The sequence below is a fragment of the Aegilops tauschii genome, chromosome 2 (assembly GCF_002575655.3).
Source record: "Aegilops tauschii subsp. strangulata cultivar AL8/78 chromosome 2, Aet v6.0, whole genome shotgun sequence".
In the NCBI taxonomy this organism is placed as follows: Eukaryota; Viridiplantae; Streptophyta; class Magnoliopsida; order Poales; family Poaceae; genus Aegilops; species Aegilops tauschii.
Genome location: NC_053036.3, coordinates 6,698,484 through 6,712,302, shown reverse-complemented (window position 1 = coordinate 6,712,302; position 13,819 = coordinate 6,698,484). Strand labels below are relative to the sequence as shown.

The window sequence follows — 13,819 nt, the reverse complement described above, 5'->3', positions numbered from 1 at the left end:
CGAAACTTGTCACCTTTAGGGGAAGTTAATACAACTCCAGCCCCCGAGCCCTCCAATTGCCTAGACCCATCGAAGTGAATAGTCCAATATGTATTATCTGGCTTCTCTTCAGGCACCTGCAGCTCTGTCCAATCGTTGATGAAATCCACCAATGCTTGAGATTTGACAGCAGTGCATGGTACGTATTTCAGACCATGAGGCCCAAGCTCTATAGCCCACTTAGCCACTCTTCCTGTGGCTTCTCTGTTTTGGATGATATCTCCAAGGGGAGCAGAACTAATCACAGTGATGGGGTGACCCTGGAAATAATGCTTAAGCTTCCGGCTTGCCATGAACACACCATAAACAAGCTTCTGCCAATGTGGATACCGCTATTTGGACTCAATGAGCACTTCACTGACGTAGTAAACCGGCCGCTGAACCGGATACTCCTTACCCTCTTCCTTGCGCTCCACCACCACAGCCACACTGACGGCTCGTGTGTTGGCAGCTACATACAGTAATAAGGGCTCCTTGTCAACTGGAGCAGCAAGAACTGGGGGCTCAGCCAGCTGTCTCTTCAAATCCTCAAAAGCAACATTAGCAGCATCATTCCAGACAAAGTCATCTGTTTTCTTCATCAACTGGTACAGTGGCATGGCCTTTTCACCCAAACGGCTTATAAACCGGCTCAAAGCAGCGATGCGGCCTGCCAGACGCTGGACGTCGTTGATGCACGCCGGCTTAGCCAGAGAGGTGATTGCCTTGATCTTTTCCGGGTTAGCTTCAATGCCTTTGTTAGAAACCAGGAAACCCAAGAGCTTGCCTGCGGGAACACCAAAAACACACTTGGCCGGGTTAAGCATCATCTTGTAAACCCAGAGATTATCAAAGGTTTCTCTAAGGTCATCTACCAGGGTCTCCTTCTCCCTGGACTTAACCACGATATCATCCACATAGGCATGAACATTGCGCCCAATCTGGTTATGAAGACAATTCTGCACACAACGCTGATAAGTCGCCTGTGCACTCTTGAGTCCAAAAGGCATAGACACATAACAGAAGGCTCCAAAGGGAGTGATGAACGCCGTCTTTTCCTGGTCCTTAACTGCCATTTTAATCTGATGGTATCCAGAATAAGCATCCAGAAAACTTAAGCGCTCACAACCCGCCATAGCATCAATGATTTGATCAATACGGGGGAGGGCAAAAGGATCAGCCGGACAAGCCTTGTTTAAGTCCGTGTAGTCCACACACATCCGCCAGGTGCCGTTCTTTTTAAGCACGAGTACCGGGTTAGCTAGCCATTCTGGATGAAAGACTTCAACAATAAACCCGGCCGCCAAGAGCCGGGCCACCTCCTCACCAATGGCTTTCCGCCTGTCCTCATTAAACCGCCGAAGGAATTGCCTGACCGGCTTAAATTTCGGATCAATATTGAGAGTGTGCTCAGTGAGTTCTCTAGGTACACCTGGCATGTCAGAAGGTTTCCATGCAAAAATGTCCCTGTTCTCACGGATGAACTCGATGAGCGCGCCTTCCTATTTCGGATCCAGATTGGCACTGATGCTAAACTGCTGAGATGAGTCACCTGGAACGAAGTCAACAAGCTTAGTCTCATCAGCTGACTTAAATTTCATTGCTGGCTCATGCTCCGTGGTCGGCTTTTTCAAAGATGTCATATCTGCCGGGTCAACATTATCCTTATAAAACTTCAACTCCTCTGCTGCACAAACAGATTCTGCATAAGCCGCCTCACCTTCCTCACACTCCAAGGCTATCTTTCGGCTGCCATGAACCGTAATGGTCCCATTGTGACCCGGCATCTTGAGCTGCAAATATACGTAACACGGCCGTGCCATGAACTTGGCGTAAGCCGGCCGCCCAAATATAGCATGATACGGACTTCTTATCTTAACCACCTCAAAGGTCAATTTTTCCGCCCTGTAGTTGTACTCATCCCCAAAAGCCACTTCCAGCTCGATCTTACCAACTGGATATGCCGACTTACCAGACACCACACCATGGAAAACAGTATTGGACTGGCTGAGGTTCTTATCAATCAACCCCATACGACGGAAGGTCTCATAATAGAGGATGTTGATGCTGCTGCCTCCGTCCATAAGCACCTTAGTGAACTTGTATCCCCCCACCTGAGGAGCCACCACCAGGGCTAGGTGACCCGGATTATCAACCCGGGGAGGGTGATCTTCCCTACTCCACACAATAGGCTGCTCAGACCATCTTAAATAGCGTGGTACCGCCGGCTCAACAGCATTCACAGCCCTCTTATGAAGCTTCTGATCTCGCTTGCACAGACTGGTGGTAAACACATGATACTGTCCACCATTGAGCTGCTTTGGGTTGGTCTGGTATCCCCCCTGCTGCTGTTGATGACCCTGGCCGGACTGCTGGTTAAAGCCCCCTTGAACATTCTGAGGATTGAAACTTGAGCCGCCGCCCGGGCCATGAAAGCCGCCGGCGCCTGAGCCGCCGCCCGAGCCATTGTTGCCATTAAAAGCATTGGAATTCTTAAAGGCCTTCATGATTGCGCAATCTTTCCATAGATGAGTAGCTGGCTTCTCCCTAGAGCCATGCCTTGGACAAGGCTCATTCAACAACTGCTCAAGCGTCGGGCCTGACCCACCGGCTCGGGGAGGTGGCCTCCCCTTACGTCGCTGGTTGTTGCCCTGTGAGCTGGCGTTGGCCACAAACTCTATGCTGCCATCAGCCTTACGCTTGCTGCCTCCTTGGCTCGCCGGGTTATGCTGAGGACCCTTGCCATTGCCGTTCTTCTTTCCCTTCCCTGTCCTTTCATCATCAGGCGCGGGGTCCTTGGTACTATCAGAGTCGGCGTACTTGACGAGAGCCACCATCAGCGTACCCATATCATTGCAATCGCGCTTGAGCCGCCCGAGTTTCATCTTCAGGGGCAGGAAGCGACAATTTTGCTCCAACATTAATACTGCAGAGCCGGCATCCATCTTATCAGACGAATGTATTATCTCTTTGACCCGGCGAACCCAATGGGTTGTAGACTCACCCTCCTGCTGTTTACAGTTAGTCAAATCCACAATTGACATAGATTGCCTACAGGTATCTTTGAAGTTTTGGATGAACCGGGCTTTCAGCTCAGCCCAAGACCCGATAGAATTCGGTGGCAGCCCTTTCAACCAAGTGCGGGCAGTCCCATCTAACATCATGGTGAAGTACTTGGCCATTGCCGCTTCGCTGACCTCCAGCAACTCCATGGCCATCTCGTAACTCTCGATCCAGGCTCCGGGTTGTAAATCAGCCGTATAATTAGGCACCTTTCTAGGCCATTTGAAATCCTTGGGCAGACGTTCATTGCGGAGAGCCGGCACCAGACAAGGGACACCTCCAGTCCTCGTAGGTATACCCACGTCGATGGAAGCCGTCGGATAAGCCGGGGGTGGCTGGTAAGCCGTCAACTGAGGCACCTGCTCCGCCTCTTGCCATGCTCTGTCTTGGTCTACCACGTGAAAGGCTCCGTTATGAGCCGGGCCATGGCCAGGAGGCAAGTTATGGCGTCGGACATTACTTGAGCCGGTTGCTGAGACCATGTGTCTGCTATAACTCGGGCTCCGGCCTGGACGAGGGGTTGAATGAATCCTGTCCCGGCTATAAGAATATGCCTCTTGCTGCGCCAGAGCCGTCTGAAGGAGTTCTCTGACCCGGTGGGTTTCAACCGCCGTTGGAGAGTCACCATCAATTGGGAGAGCCGCCAGCCGCGCCGCCGCGGCGACCATGTTTTCCAACGGGTTGGCATAATGACCCGGTGGTATTGGCACGTACTGAGGCGGGGCAGGGTTCACCCGGGGAGGTCCCATCACTTGGGGCTGAATTGGCGTTCCAGCCCCGGGCACTATGATCTCTGGCGGGTTACTAGACCCTGCACCAGGCGTGTTGAAGAGGTTTCGAGGATCGTAAACCGGAGGGAGTCGAGATTGGGCCTTTTGATGCCTCCTTCTCATGACCTCATTGGACGCGTTTTGATCCATCGTGAGCCGGAAGGACTGTGCCTGGATCAGCTGAGTCTGGGCGTCGAGAGCCGCCCTCTCTGCAGCCATCCTGATCCCTTCCGCCGCCAGATCCTCCTTGGCTTTTGCTAGATCCAACTTTAACTGTGCCACCTCCGCGTCATGCTGAACTTGATCCGCCGGGGCAACCGTAGCGGTCAACAGGACCGTCATCTTGTCTGTGAGATCCATCAGCACCTGAGCCGGCGAGGGCACAGGGCTTCCTGACCCGGCGGCGGGGTTTTGAACAGGTTGTGCGCCGGCCATGAAGATTCCAACCCGGCTCGGCGGCTCAAAGGGGTCCGGAATGCTGTCGCCATCGGAACAACCCCTGAGCCTGCCATCTTGAAGTTGATACAATGAGTTTGACTCATCCGTAGACGACTCGCCGTCAGAGCCGGCGGCCTTCTCATCACCAGATCCAGATCCTTCAGAGAGTCCTCCATGGACACATCCCACGAAAGCATGCTTCAAGGCAGGTAGAACCCGGGCGGGTTGTGCACGCTGAGCCGTCTCGATGAGATCGGCGCAGAGATCCGGCTCAGGGCCCGTCTCACCAATCTTGCCAATGAAGACATGGATTCCGCCGAAGGGGACCCGGTACCCGTACTCGATTGAGCCGGCGTCGGGGCCCCAGTTTGCATCGTCGATGTAGAGCTTGCCGCGACGTATCTTGGTCATCCGGCCCACAGCGTATCCCTTGAGCCCTTCGAAGCTGCCCTTCAAGAACTCAAATCCACCGTGCGCTGGCCCCACGGTGGGTGCCAACTGTCGTGGAATTGTCACGTCAGATGTCCTCGTGCAAGGACTTAGTCGTGGAGCCATCGCAGCTAGGAAGCTTAAATGGGTTAAACGGGACAAGGAACACGAGGGTTATACTGGTTCGGCCCCTTGCGGTGAAGGTAAAAGCCTACGTCCAGTTGAGGTGGTATTGATTAGGGTTTCGACGACCAGGAGCTAAACCGTCCTGCCTGGTTATCGATTTGGTCTTGCCTGTCCCTAAACCGCCGCCGGGTCGTCCCTTTATATAGAGAGGTTGACGCCCAGCGGCTCTCAGAGTCCCGGCCGGCTCATAACAGTGTCCGGCTCGGACTCTTAACTATTCTTGCCTTACACTACAAGTTTCACCATAACGACGGTTATCACTACGGGCCTTGTGCCATCTCCGGGTCTTAAGCCCATTATTGACCCGCCGTCTTTGAGTTTGGTACTGGGCTTCGCGTGATGACCATTATGAGTAACCCGGCCCCTCCTGGGCGGGTGACTCTAATGGTTATATCCCCAACAACCTCCGTGCCGGTTCTGCCACAAGCAGCAGCGAAGCCGCGCACCGACACCAGCATTGCCACTCCCCTCACGCAAGTTCCTGGGCCAACAACCGTGAAATACTAGCCCACGGTCGATGCCGGCCGCATGGAAGAGAACCCCGGTGTTGTCCGCAACAACGGCGATGAGGAGGGGCAAGGGGGAGGGAATTGTCGGTTAGGTTACTATTCGTGTCGCTCGAGCGAGCGGCGCGGGACAAAGGGTCCTCGTCTCAAGTAAGCAAATTTTATGTAGTAAATGGTCGTTAACCGGCATTTTTTTAATCAAAAAACGTGGGATCTACCTCCTTGGCTTGCTAACTCTTTTCTCCTAGTTAAGCTACCTCGCAAAACGCGTGCACTTGCTTCGTACATAATGTCTCCATTTGCCGCTTCTTCACCAGTCGGCCTGGATGCATGGCCGGCAACTAAATAATTGCACATGGTTGGCAGTCACTCTCTGCAAGACTAAAATAACATAGTATGTTAATTTTTTTTATATTTGCTTATCTTAATGATTAGTAGAGCGTATGCCCTTTACGTCAGAAAAACATATAACCATACGTTTGTGTGCGTACGTGCGTACGTATGTGTGTTGGCATCTTGTTCAGTAGAGGAGGGAAATTTCCTTCTGCACAAGTGCGTATAAAAAGCCTTCCATCGCTCCACCAGTACCACCAACCCAAAATAAGGCATCTCAGGCTCCAAGCGCAATGGCGACTCACTTTGCAGTAGTTCTCCTGACAAGCCTCCTTGCTCTTGCAACTCTTGCCAACTGCAACGTAGAAGGTACGTAGGTACATGCACATGGTCATATATTTGCAACTCTAGTTTCCAAGAATACTTACGCTAGTTTGTAAGAGATCTGAAGGCGACATCCTCTACGAGCAAATGCAAGCATGGGAGGACCCCAGCAACGTGCTCCAAAGCTGGGATCCAACCCTTCCCGATCCCTGCACCTGGTTTCATGTCTTTTGCTCGAGCGACGGTTCCGTTGTCCGTGTGTAAGTTCACTTTTCTTTCTCTTTCTCCAGCCTTGTTTAAAGGATAAGTATGCCTCTGAATGCTTGTTTCCACTGTGCATGCGGCGCAGGGATTTGGGCAAGGCGGGCATCTCAGGCCCCCTGATTCCGGAGCTGGGAGGTCTTCAGCATCTTCAGTATCTGTAAGAAGAACTGCAACCTTGCTGCCAAGCAGAGACATTGCTGCTGCACGTACACTACACCAGGGATTGACCTCCTCGTCTTTGCATGCAGTGAGCTGTACGCAAATAACATCACCGGATCGATACCAGCGACCTTGGGCAACCTGACAAGCCTGATCTCTCTTCATCTCTATGACAACCTTCTCACTGGAGCCATACCGGCCTCGCTCGGGGCCGTCCGGACGCTGCGTTATCTGTATGAGTTCTGGTCACATTACAAGTATTACACAAAGATGAAGAAATGATATTTAGCATGCATTGCATCATTGTATGTTAAACCACCAATACAAACAAGGTGCAATCTTCTAAGTACAAAATGACAAGTTTTGTTTCTTCCTTGCAGGCGGCTGAACGGGAATATGCTGACTGGCACAGTTCCGCCGGAGATTCTCTCTCTTGTTCTTGTGGGGAACTTGGCTGAACTGTGAGTAGTGCAGCTCATTTCAAACATCACATTACTTTTACTAATGTTCCTATTTATTCCCGGTCAGTTGAACCGAGACACCATATTTCTTATTCATTATCTTGCAGAAATGTTGCCAAAAACAATCTGGAAGGCACTGTCAGATCATCTCGACGGCGGAGAGGTATATAAGCATATATGCACTCGTGTATTTATTTGTGGCCGGGAGAAGTTCTAGTGCGACAAGGCTGATGCTACCTCGCTAGCAATAATGCATGATAGCACCACTAAAAAATCATAAGAAAATCTGAAAATTTGCGTCTAGACACTACTGTACAATGATCTTTGCATTGCAATAAATTTTATTTTGAAAGATAACATGTATTAGGTGATATATAAAGCATAAACTCTTCTCCCCGCCAAAGAAGGATAAACTGTTCCATAAATATTAGTGGTACGCCCAATATCTCTTCATAGCAAAAAAAAACTTCTCATACTATGAATGGGTAAACTAAATTTGTATCTGAAATTTTCTTAGATGGCATATGAATTTTAGGCTACAATTTTGAATATAGATTTGGTAGTGCTCTTGTGTGATGTTGCACTCCTTTTGCGATCTACACCTTTGATGGTTTAGGCTTTCCATGTGGTTATTCCTTTTGTATATACATTTATTTGTGTGTTCACTCAGCTTGGCATCCTTGCAGTGGCCTTCATCATCCAGGATACACTCAAGACTGCAAGCTAAGCAGGATCTAGAAATAATGGAACTGGAAGCACAAATCGAAAAGATTCGTCTTTTAGAGCTGTTAGCCGTAGGGACAGCTGAAGTTTATGGACCTAATTATATCCCATTATTTAAAGAGGAACCCATGAGGTTACCTCTGTCCCCGCAAAATGAAATGAGTATGAACGTATGAACCAGTACAACTTTGTTTAAGCATGAACATTTGAAATGAATATGAACATATGAAGTTTTTTTTCGAAAAGGAGGTTATCCCCCGGCATCTGCATCGGAGTGATGCATGCGGCCATCTTATTAATAAGCAAAATATTCGACAAAGTCTCCAAGTCTTAAATAATAAAATGGTTCACAAAGAGCAAAAGCATGAAAACGAGATAGCCACAACCGGCGGAAAAAAGATAGATAGGAAACTAAACACCTATCCTATTACATGACCGCCATCCAAACCGGTTGAAGATAGCCCGTGCTACCGTCTCCCAACAGATAGACCCAGTAACCATACGCTCCCTGGCATCCGTTGGAGTGAGTAGCGAGCACATACGGATCAGTGTAGTGGCCCGAAAAATAACCTGCAAGAAATGAATATGTGTTGTTCTGTTAAAAACCAAATCGTCCCTGCAGTTCCATATAGCTCATAATAAAGCACATGCTCCTACACGAATATGTTTCGCGGTTTCTGACTCAACTCCATCCAGCCACGTCCCGAATAACGTGTGGATGGTATTGGGAGGAGTAATGTTAAACGCTATGTGAACAGACCGCCATAAAATTTCCGCCATTGGGCAATCAAGAAAGAGATGTTTGACAGATTCATCATGTTCGCAAAAACTACATCTTCGCGATCCTGTCTAGTTACGTTTTGCCAAATTGTCCTTAGTTAGAATAACTTGCTTGTGGACAAACCACATAAACACTTTAATTTTTAAGGGCACTTTGACTTTCCAAATGTGCATAGAACGGGGGATAGTGCCAGAATTGATAATATCCAAATACATGGATTTCACTGACAACACTCCATTCTGAGTTAGTTTCCAGTGCAACTGGTCTGGCTGTTGAGAGAGGTGAACATCCATCAATTTTCTCACAAGATGGAGCCAGGCTTCCCAATGGTTTCCCACTAATGTCCTCCTGAATTGAATATTTAGAGGGTTGGACTATAATACTATTGCAACGTAAGCATCTCTACGCTGAACAATATTATAGAGAGAAGGATTTGGAGAGCTAGAGGCGTCTCCCCTAACCACGTATCCTCCCAGAATCTCATAGAAGTACCATTACCAACAATGAATTTTGTCCTTTGGAAGAAGGCTGATTTCACTCTCATCAGTCCTTTTCAAAACGGCGAGTCGGTCTGTCTGACCATCACCCAAGATAAGGTTCTAGACTGAAGGTACTTATTACGCAGGATCTGGGCCCATGTGGCATCGGTCTCTCCAGATAGCTTGTACAACCACTTGCTGAGAAGACATCTGTTCTTCACCTCTAAATTTTCAATGCCAAGACCACCTTGGTCTGTTGGCCTACTGATAATATCCCATTTAGCAAGTCTGTATTTTTGTTTTAACTCATCACTCTGCCAGAAAAAACATGATCGGTAGAAGTCCAGTCTTTTCTGAACCCTAACTGGTACCTCGAAGAAGGACAATAGAAACATTGGCATGCTCGTGAGCACCGAATTAATGAGAATAAGTCGGCCTCCATATGACATAAGTTTGCCCTTTCAGCAGTTTAGTTTCTTTTCAAATCGATCCTCAATGCTCTTCCATTCGCTGTTAGATAGCTTTCGATGGTGAATCGGTATGCCCAAATATGTAAACGGCATCGACCCTAATTCACATCCAAACAGTTGTTTGTAAGCTTCTTGTTCGTCTTTAGCTCTCCTAAAGCAGAACAATTCACTTTTATGGAAGTTCATCTTTAACCCTGATAACTGTTCGAACATGCATAACAGAAGCTTCATGTTTCTTGCTTTAGCCAGATCATGCTCCATAAAGATGATAATATCATCAGCGTACTGTAGAATGGATACTCCTCCGTGCAGTAGATGCGGGACGAGCCCACCAACTTGAATGAACATATGAAGTGAGTATATGCAATGACATATGAACATATGAAATGAGTATGAACATATAAATACTAAGTGCAGGCTGCACGGGTCGGTAAATCCTCTCACCTCGCATGGCCATTGCATCTCTTCAGCTCGACGTGCGTGATGTTGAAATATTGGGGAAGATGCAAATATCATAGGAAAAGCGGGTTCAGGATAGACCGCCCGAAACTTTAAGGTTGTTTTAATAGGTTCATTCGTGTTTCGTTTTTCTATCAATTTCTCGCTATGTGTGTTATGTTTATTTTTTAGGTGGCGCGCCCTATAAATGTTCGGTGGCTCCACTTTCAATACCATTTGAAAGAATTGTGATGACCCACATTCATTGAATCCATGGAAATTGAGCAAACTAGAATACGAGGACGCAACACGCTGAATAAAAAAATGACTATGCAATTGTAAAGGCAGGTTGAATGAGTCGTAAAATCAGGGTTGAATAATCGACGAGGAAGACCTATGGGTCAAAAACAGCACCATCAGAATTGCTTGCCGGAGCGGAGCTACGATGGCAGGGATTCTGAGCTTCGGCGTGGCAGCTTTGCGGCAACGAGGGGTCCGCGAGCTAGGGAAATGAGAGGTGAACAATTGGTTTAAGGATGGGATCAGTGGGGTTGGTCCAGGGGCACGGGCATCGTGGCACGTGGGGCGCGTCGGGGGGTTGAGAGTGACCCTCATGTGTGGGTGTCTGTGGGAGAGGGGGGAAGGAGCTGCTTGGTGAGGCTGAGCCATGGCCGTCTGGCCTGCACACATGTGGGCGAGGGTTAGTTATCGGCTACTCAGGGTTAGCTAGGCTGGGTAGGTTAGGTCTGTGGTTTTTTTTTTCAAGAAGCATAGTTGTGCCTCTCGCGGGAAAAAAGAAAACATGTTTTTTTTGCGCAAATATATTTAGTTTTTTCTCCAGAACTTAGAAAATACCGGGCAAAAGCGAAAGAAAAACCCATCCAAAACACGGAAACGCATATGGAAAAATAAAAATAAATAAAATCCTAACAGAGCGACCAACACGCGACACGTGGCGGCTGCTGAGACCTTGCCAAGTGACGCACTCTAGTTGCTCCCCTTACTCCAACGGCCTTGGCACCAAGCCGTCGCCCGTTGCCGGGTAGACTCCCTCGTCAATGGTGGTCCCACGCCAAAATGCGTTGAGCTGTTTTGGGTAGTGTTTTTTTCCCTAAAATGTGAAATGTTCTTATAATTCCACACGGTGATAATTTTTTTAGATTGGTCGAATAATCTAAATACCTGTGTCACCTGCAAATAGAGAACAATTGAATAATTTTTATTTTACACGTGATCTAAATTGGACAACATTTTACCTATATGCAGTTATGTACAAATGGATTGCCACATCCAGAGTTTATATACATCATCAGACAGAATTATTGCACAATGGATCGTAGGAGGAATACATTCATAGACTCAGATATGTAACTAATCCTCCTTTTTTTATAACCTTGCCTGTTCAGCTGTTCTACAGACTAGCTAGGGAACATACAAACTAATTCGCGGACTAAGTTGGAATGCTGGAGTAATAATGGTAGCCCTAATGCGTTGGTCTTTGGTCAGACTAATATACATCCTCCAAAAAGGCACCGCCCTCGTCCCCATAATTGCGCATGCGTCGTGGTCGTGGGCTCTCAGTGCTCATATCTGGGGCTGAAAACTCAAGATCGTAGTCGTCAGTAGAATCATGTGGGAGCCTTAAAATCTCAAACTTAGAACACCTTGACATTAACTCATCTCCCATCTCAACATGGAAACAATGGCGAATGTCAAGAGAATCTAATTGCACACAGCTATCGAGGATGGCTGCCAAACCAGTTGTGCTAATAGTCTGAGCAAAGAGCTGCAAGGAACGTAGCCCACGCATCCGGGTGATGCCCTCAACTTCGCAATCAACCGCGCCCCAGACAGGCCGTTTAATGAAACATGAACTGCTGAGACGGAAACGCTTCAGGTGCGGGCAAGAGTATCCAACCGCGAAGCATGTGGAAGAGAACTTGCGGACACCACAGTTTGAGATTTCTAGCTCCTCAAGCATAACTAAATGTGATATGTTATAGCAGATCCTATCATTGATCCAAATACAGTTGATGAGTCGAAGACTCTTCAACAAGTGCGCCCTGCAAATAAATTAATGTATATAAACCTGATCCAAATTACTCTGATGTACATGTCATATTTGAAATGGATATAACAGAAAGGTGTAGGAGCTCCGGGGTGCCTAGGCACCCTCTATAAACAGTAAATTCAAAAAATAGAAAAGAAAAAAACTGAAACTTTGCTACATCAAAGATGGTCAAACTTTGTAGGTTCTTACAAGTTTTGATGTTCAAGTATCATGTAGAGAAAGGTGCACAAACGAGTTTTTTTTTGGCATGAAAACTTGCAATAACCTACAAAGTTTGATCATATTTGATGTTGCAAAGTTTCAATTTTTTTTGAGTTTTTTTACTGTTTATAGAGAGGGTGCCTAGGCACCGGGAGTTGAAAAACCACTCTCATGGATATAAGCATTCCACGTGTAAATGATAATTTGCCATAGGAATATGTCTCGTGTAGTCAAGTGAAGAGACGAACTTACGACTCTACCAGGAGAGGTATGGCCTCTTCATCGATGGCGCCCTCGCTGTACACCGCCTCACAGCTCCCACGGCTGCGCCGGACGGCGGCGCAGCCCATCTCGTGGAAGCGCCAGACGGAAGAGGGGTCGGGGAGATGGCTTAACCGCAAATCTATGCGGCGCCACAAGGACGGCTCGTCGCGGGCAGCCAGGTGCCAGGGACGACACACCAGCTCAGGTCCCCGGAGAACGTCCACCTGGTGCAGTTTCTCGAGCACCAGTAGAAGCGCATCACGCGGCAGGTCCGCCCAGTCTCTGGTAACCGCCTGTGGCTTTGTCTTCTTCTTCCACTCCGGCGGCGGCCAGAGGCCCGGAGGGCGGCCCTCGAGGAGGAGTGAAGATGAGGGCGAGGGCGTTGCCATGTCGTCGTGCACCTCCCACTTCCTCCCTGGCTCTGCTTCGTCCCTCCACTCGAGGAGGCATGCACGAGGGCGAGGGACGGCTTGGGAATCTGACACCGTCTCCTTATATGCAGAGAATGGCCGCAGAGGAGGTGGTAATTAAGTGCTTACTGATCGATCAAAGGTCGGCATCAACGTCGGCGTTACGTTCATGTGGTCATCTTTCGAAGTTTAATTTTGTGCTACACGCTAAGAAAGTGACGTTGATTACTTCATTCTTTGTTGCTGGCTGAGCTGCAGCGTTGTTATCGAGGTGTGTATCCAATGTGAGATATGAACACGTCAATTGGAGTATATTTTTTCGAAAAGGGGCATTTTATTACTTAAAAGGTTTAAGCATTACACCCGGCCTCTGCATACTACGATGCACACAGCCAAATAAAGTCTTCTCGCACAAACGAAAATAAAAAGGCGAACTACAAATAAACATGTAGAGTATGTATAACGCCTAAAACGGAGGTGGGCCAATCCTAAGATCATGCTGCCACCCATGTTGGGTAAAAGTAATCCTCGCCGTATCCTCCAATCATGTACACACCTCCGTAAACAGGTCTCGATTCTCCACACGTTGTAGAGAGGACCATAAACGAAGAGTCCCGGTACATCTGTAGATAACCTGCATCAGAGAAGTACCTTTATCATTAAAAACCTTAAACCTGTAATCAATCCCATGTAACCAGTTGCCAAATACATTAGCAACACAACAAGGAGGATACAAGCCAGAAGCTATCTGGATGACTGACCATATAGAACGTGCCAATTTGCATTGGAAGAACAAATGTTTTATTGTCTCATCATGGTGACAAAAGATACATTGCGGACTACCATGCCAATTTCTCTTAATAAGGTTGTCTTTAGTAAGAATGACTCCGCGACGAAGATACCATGCAAAGATTTTATTCTTAAGAGGTATCTTCATCTTCCAGATCTTCTTGTTATTATCAACTGGCACATCAGACTGGATTAACGCTCTATACATTGACTCCACTGAGAATTGGCCATTCCTATGGAGG

The 13,819-nt window shown here is 47.9% G+C and overlaps 2 protein-coding genes across 2 annotated transcripts; one reads left to right on the top strand and one right to left on the bottom strand.

Annotated features, from left to right (window-relative positions):
- Nucleotides 1-6,036: 6,036 nt before the first annotated feature.
- On the top strand, nucleotides 6,037-7,678 carry LOC109751223 (disease resistance protein BAK6-like). The gene is made up of 7 exons (XM_020310112.1): nucleotides 6,037-6,112; nucleotides 6,195-6,327; nucleotides 6,417-6,488; nucleotides 6,580-6,747; nucleotides 6,871-6,951; nucleotides 7,059-7,114; nucleotides 7,638-7,678. Exons 1-7 carry the CDS (start codon nucleotides 6,037-6,039, stop codon nucleotides 7,676-7,678), a joined length of 627 nt encoding a protein of 208 aa, XP_020165701.1.
- A 3,671-nt stretch (nucleotides 7,679-11,349) lies between these two features.
- LOC109751216 (putative F-box/LRR-repeat protein 9) lies at nucleotides 11,350-12,767 on the bottom strand. The gene is made up of 2 exons (XM_020310106.1): nucleotides 12,367-12,767; nucleotides 11,350-11,905 (listed from the first exon to the last, which is right to left on the bottom strand). Exons 1-2 carry the CDS (start codon nucleotides 12,765-12,767, stop codon nucleotides 11,350-11,352), a joined length of 957 nt encoding a protein of 318 aa, XP_020165695.1.
- Between the last annotated feature and the right edge of the window lie 1,052 nt (nucleotides 12,768-13,819).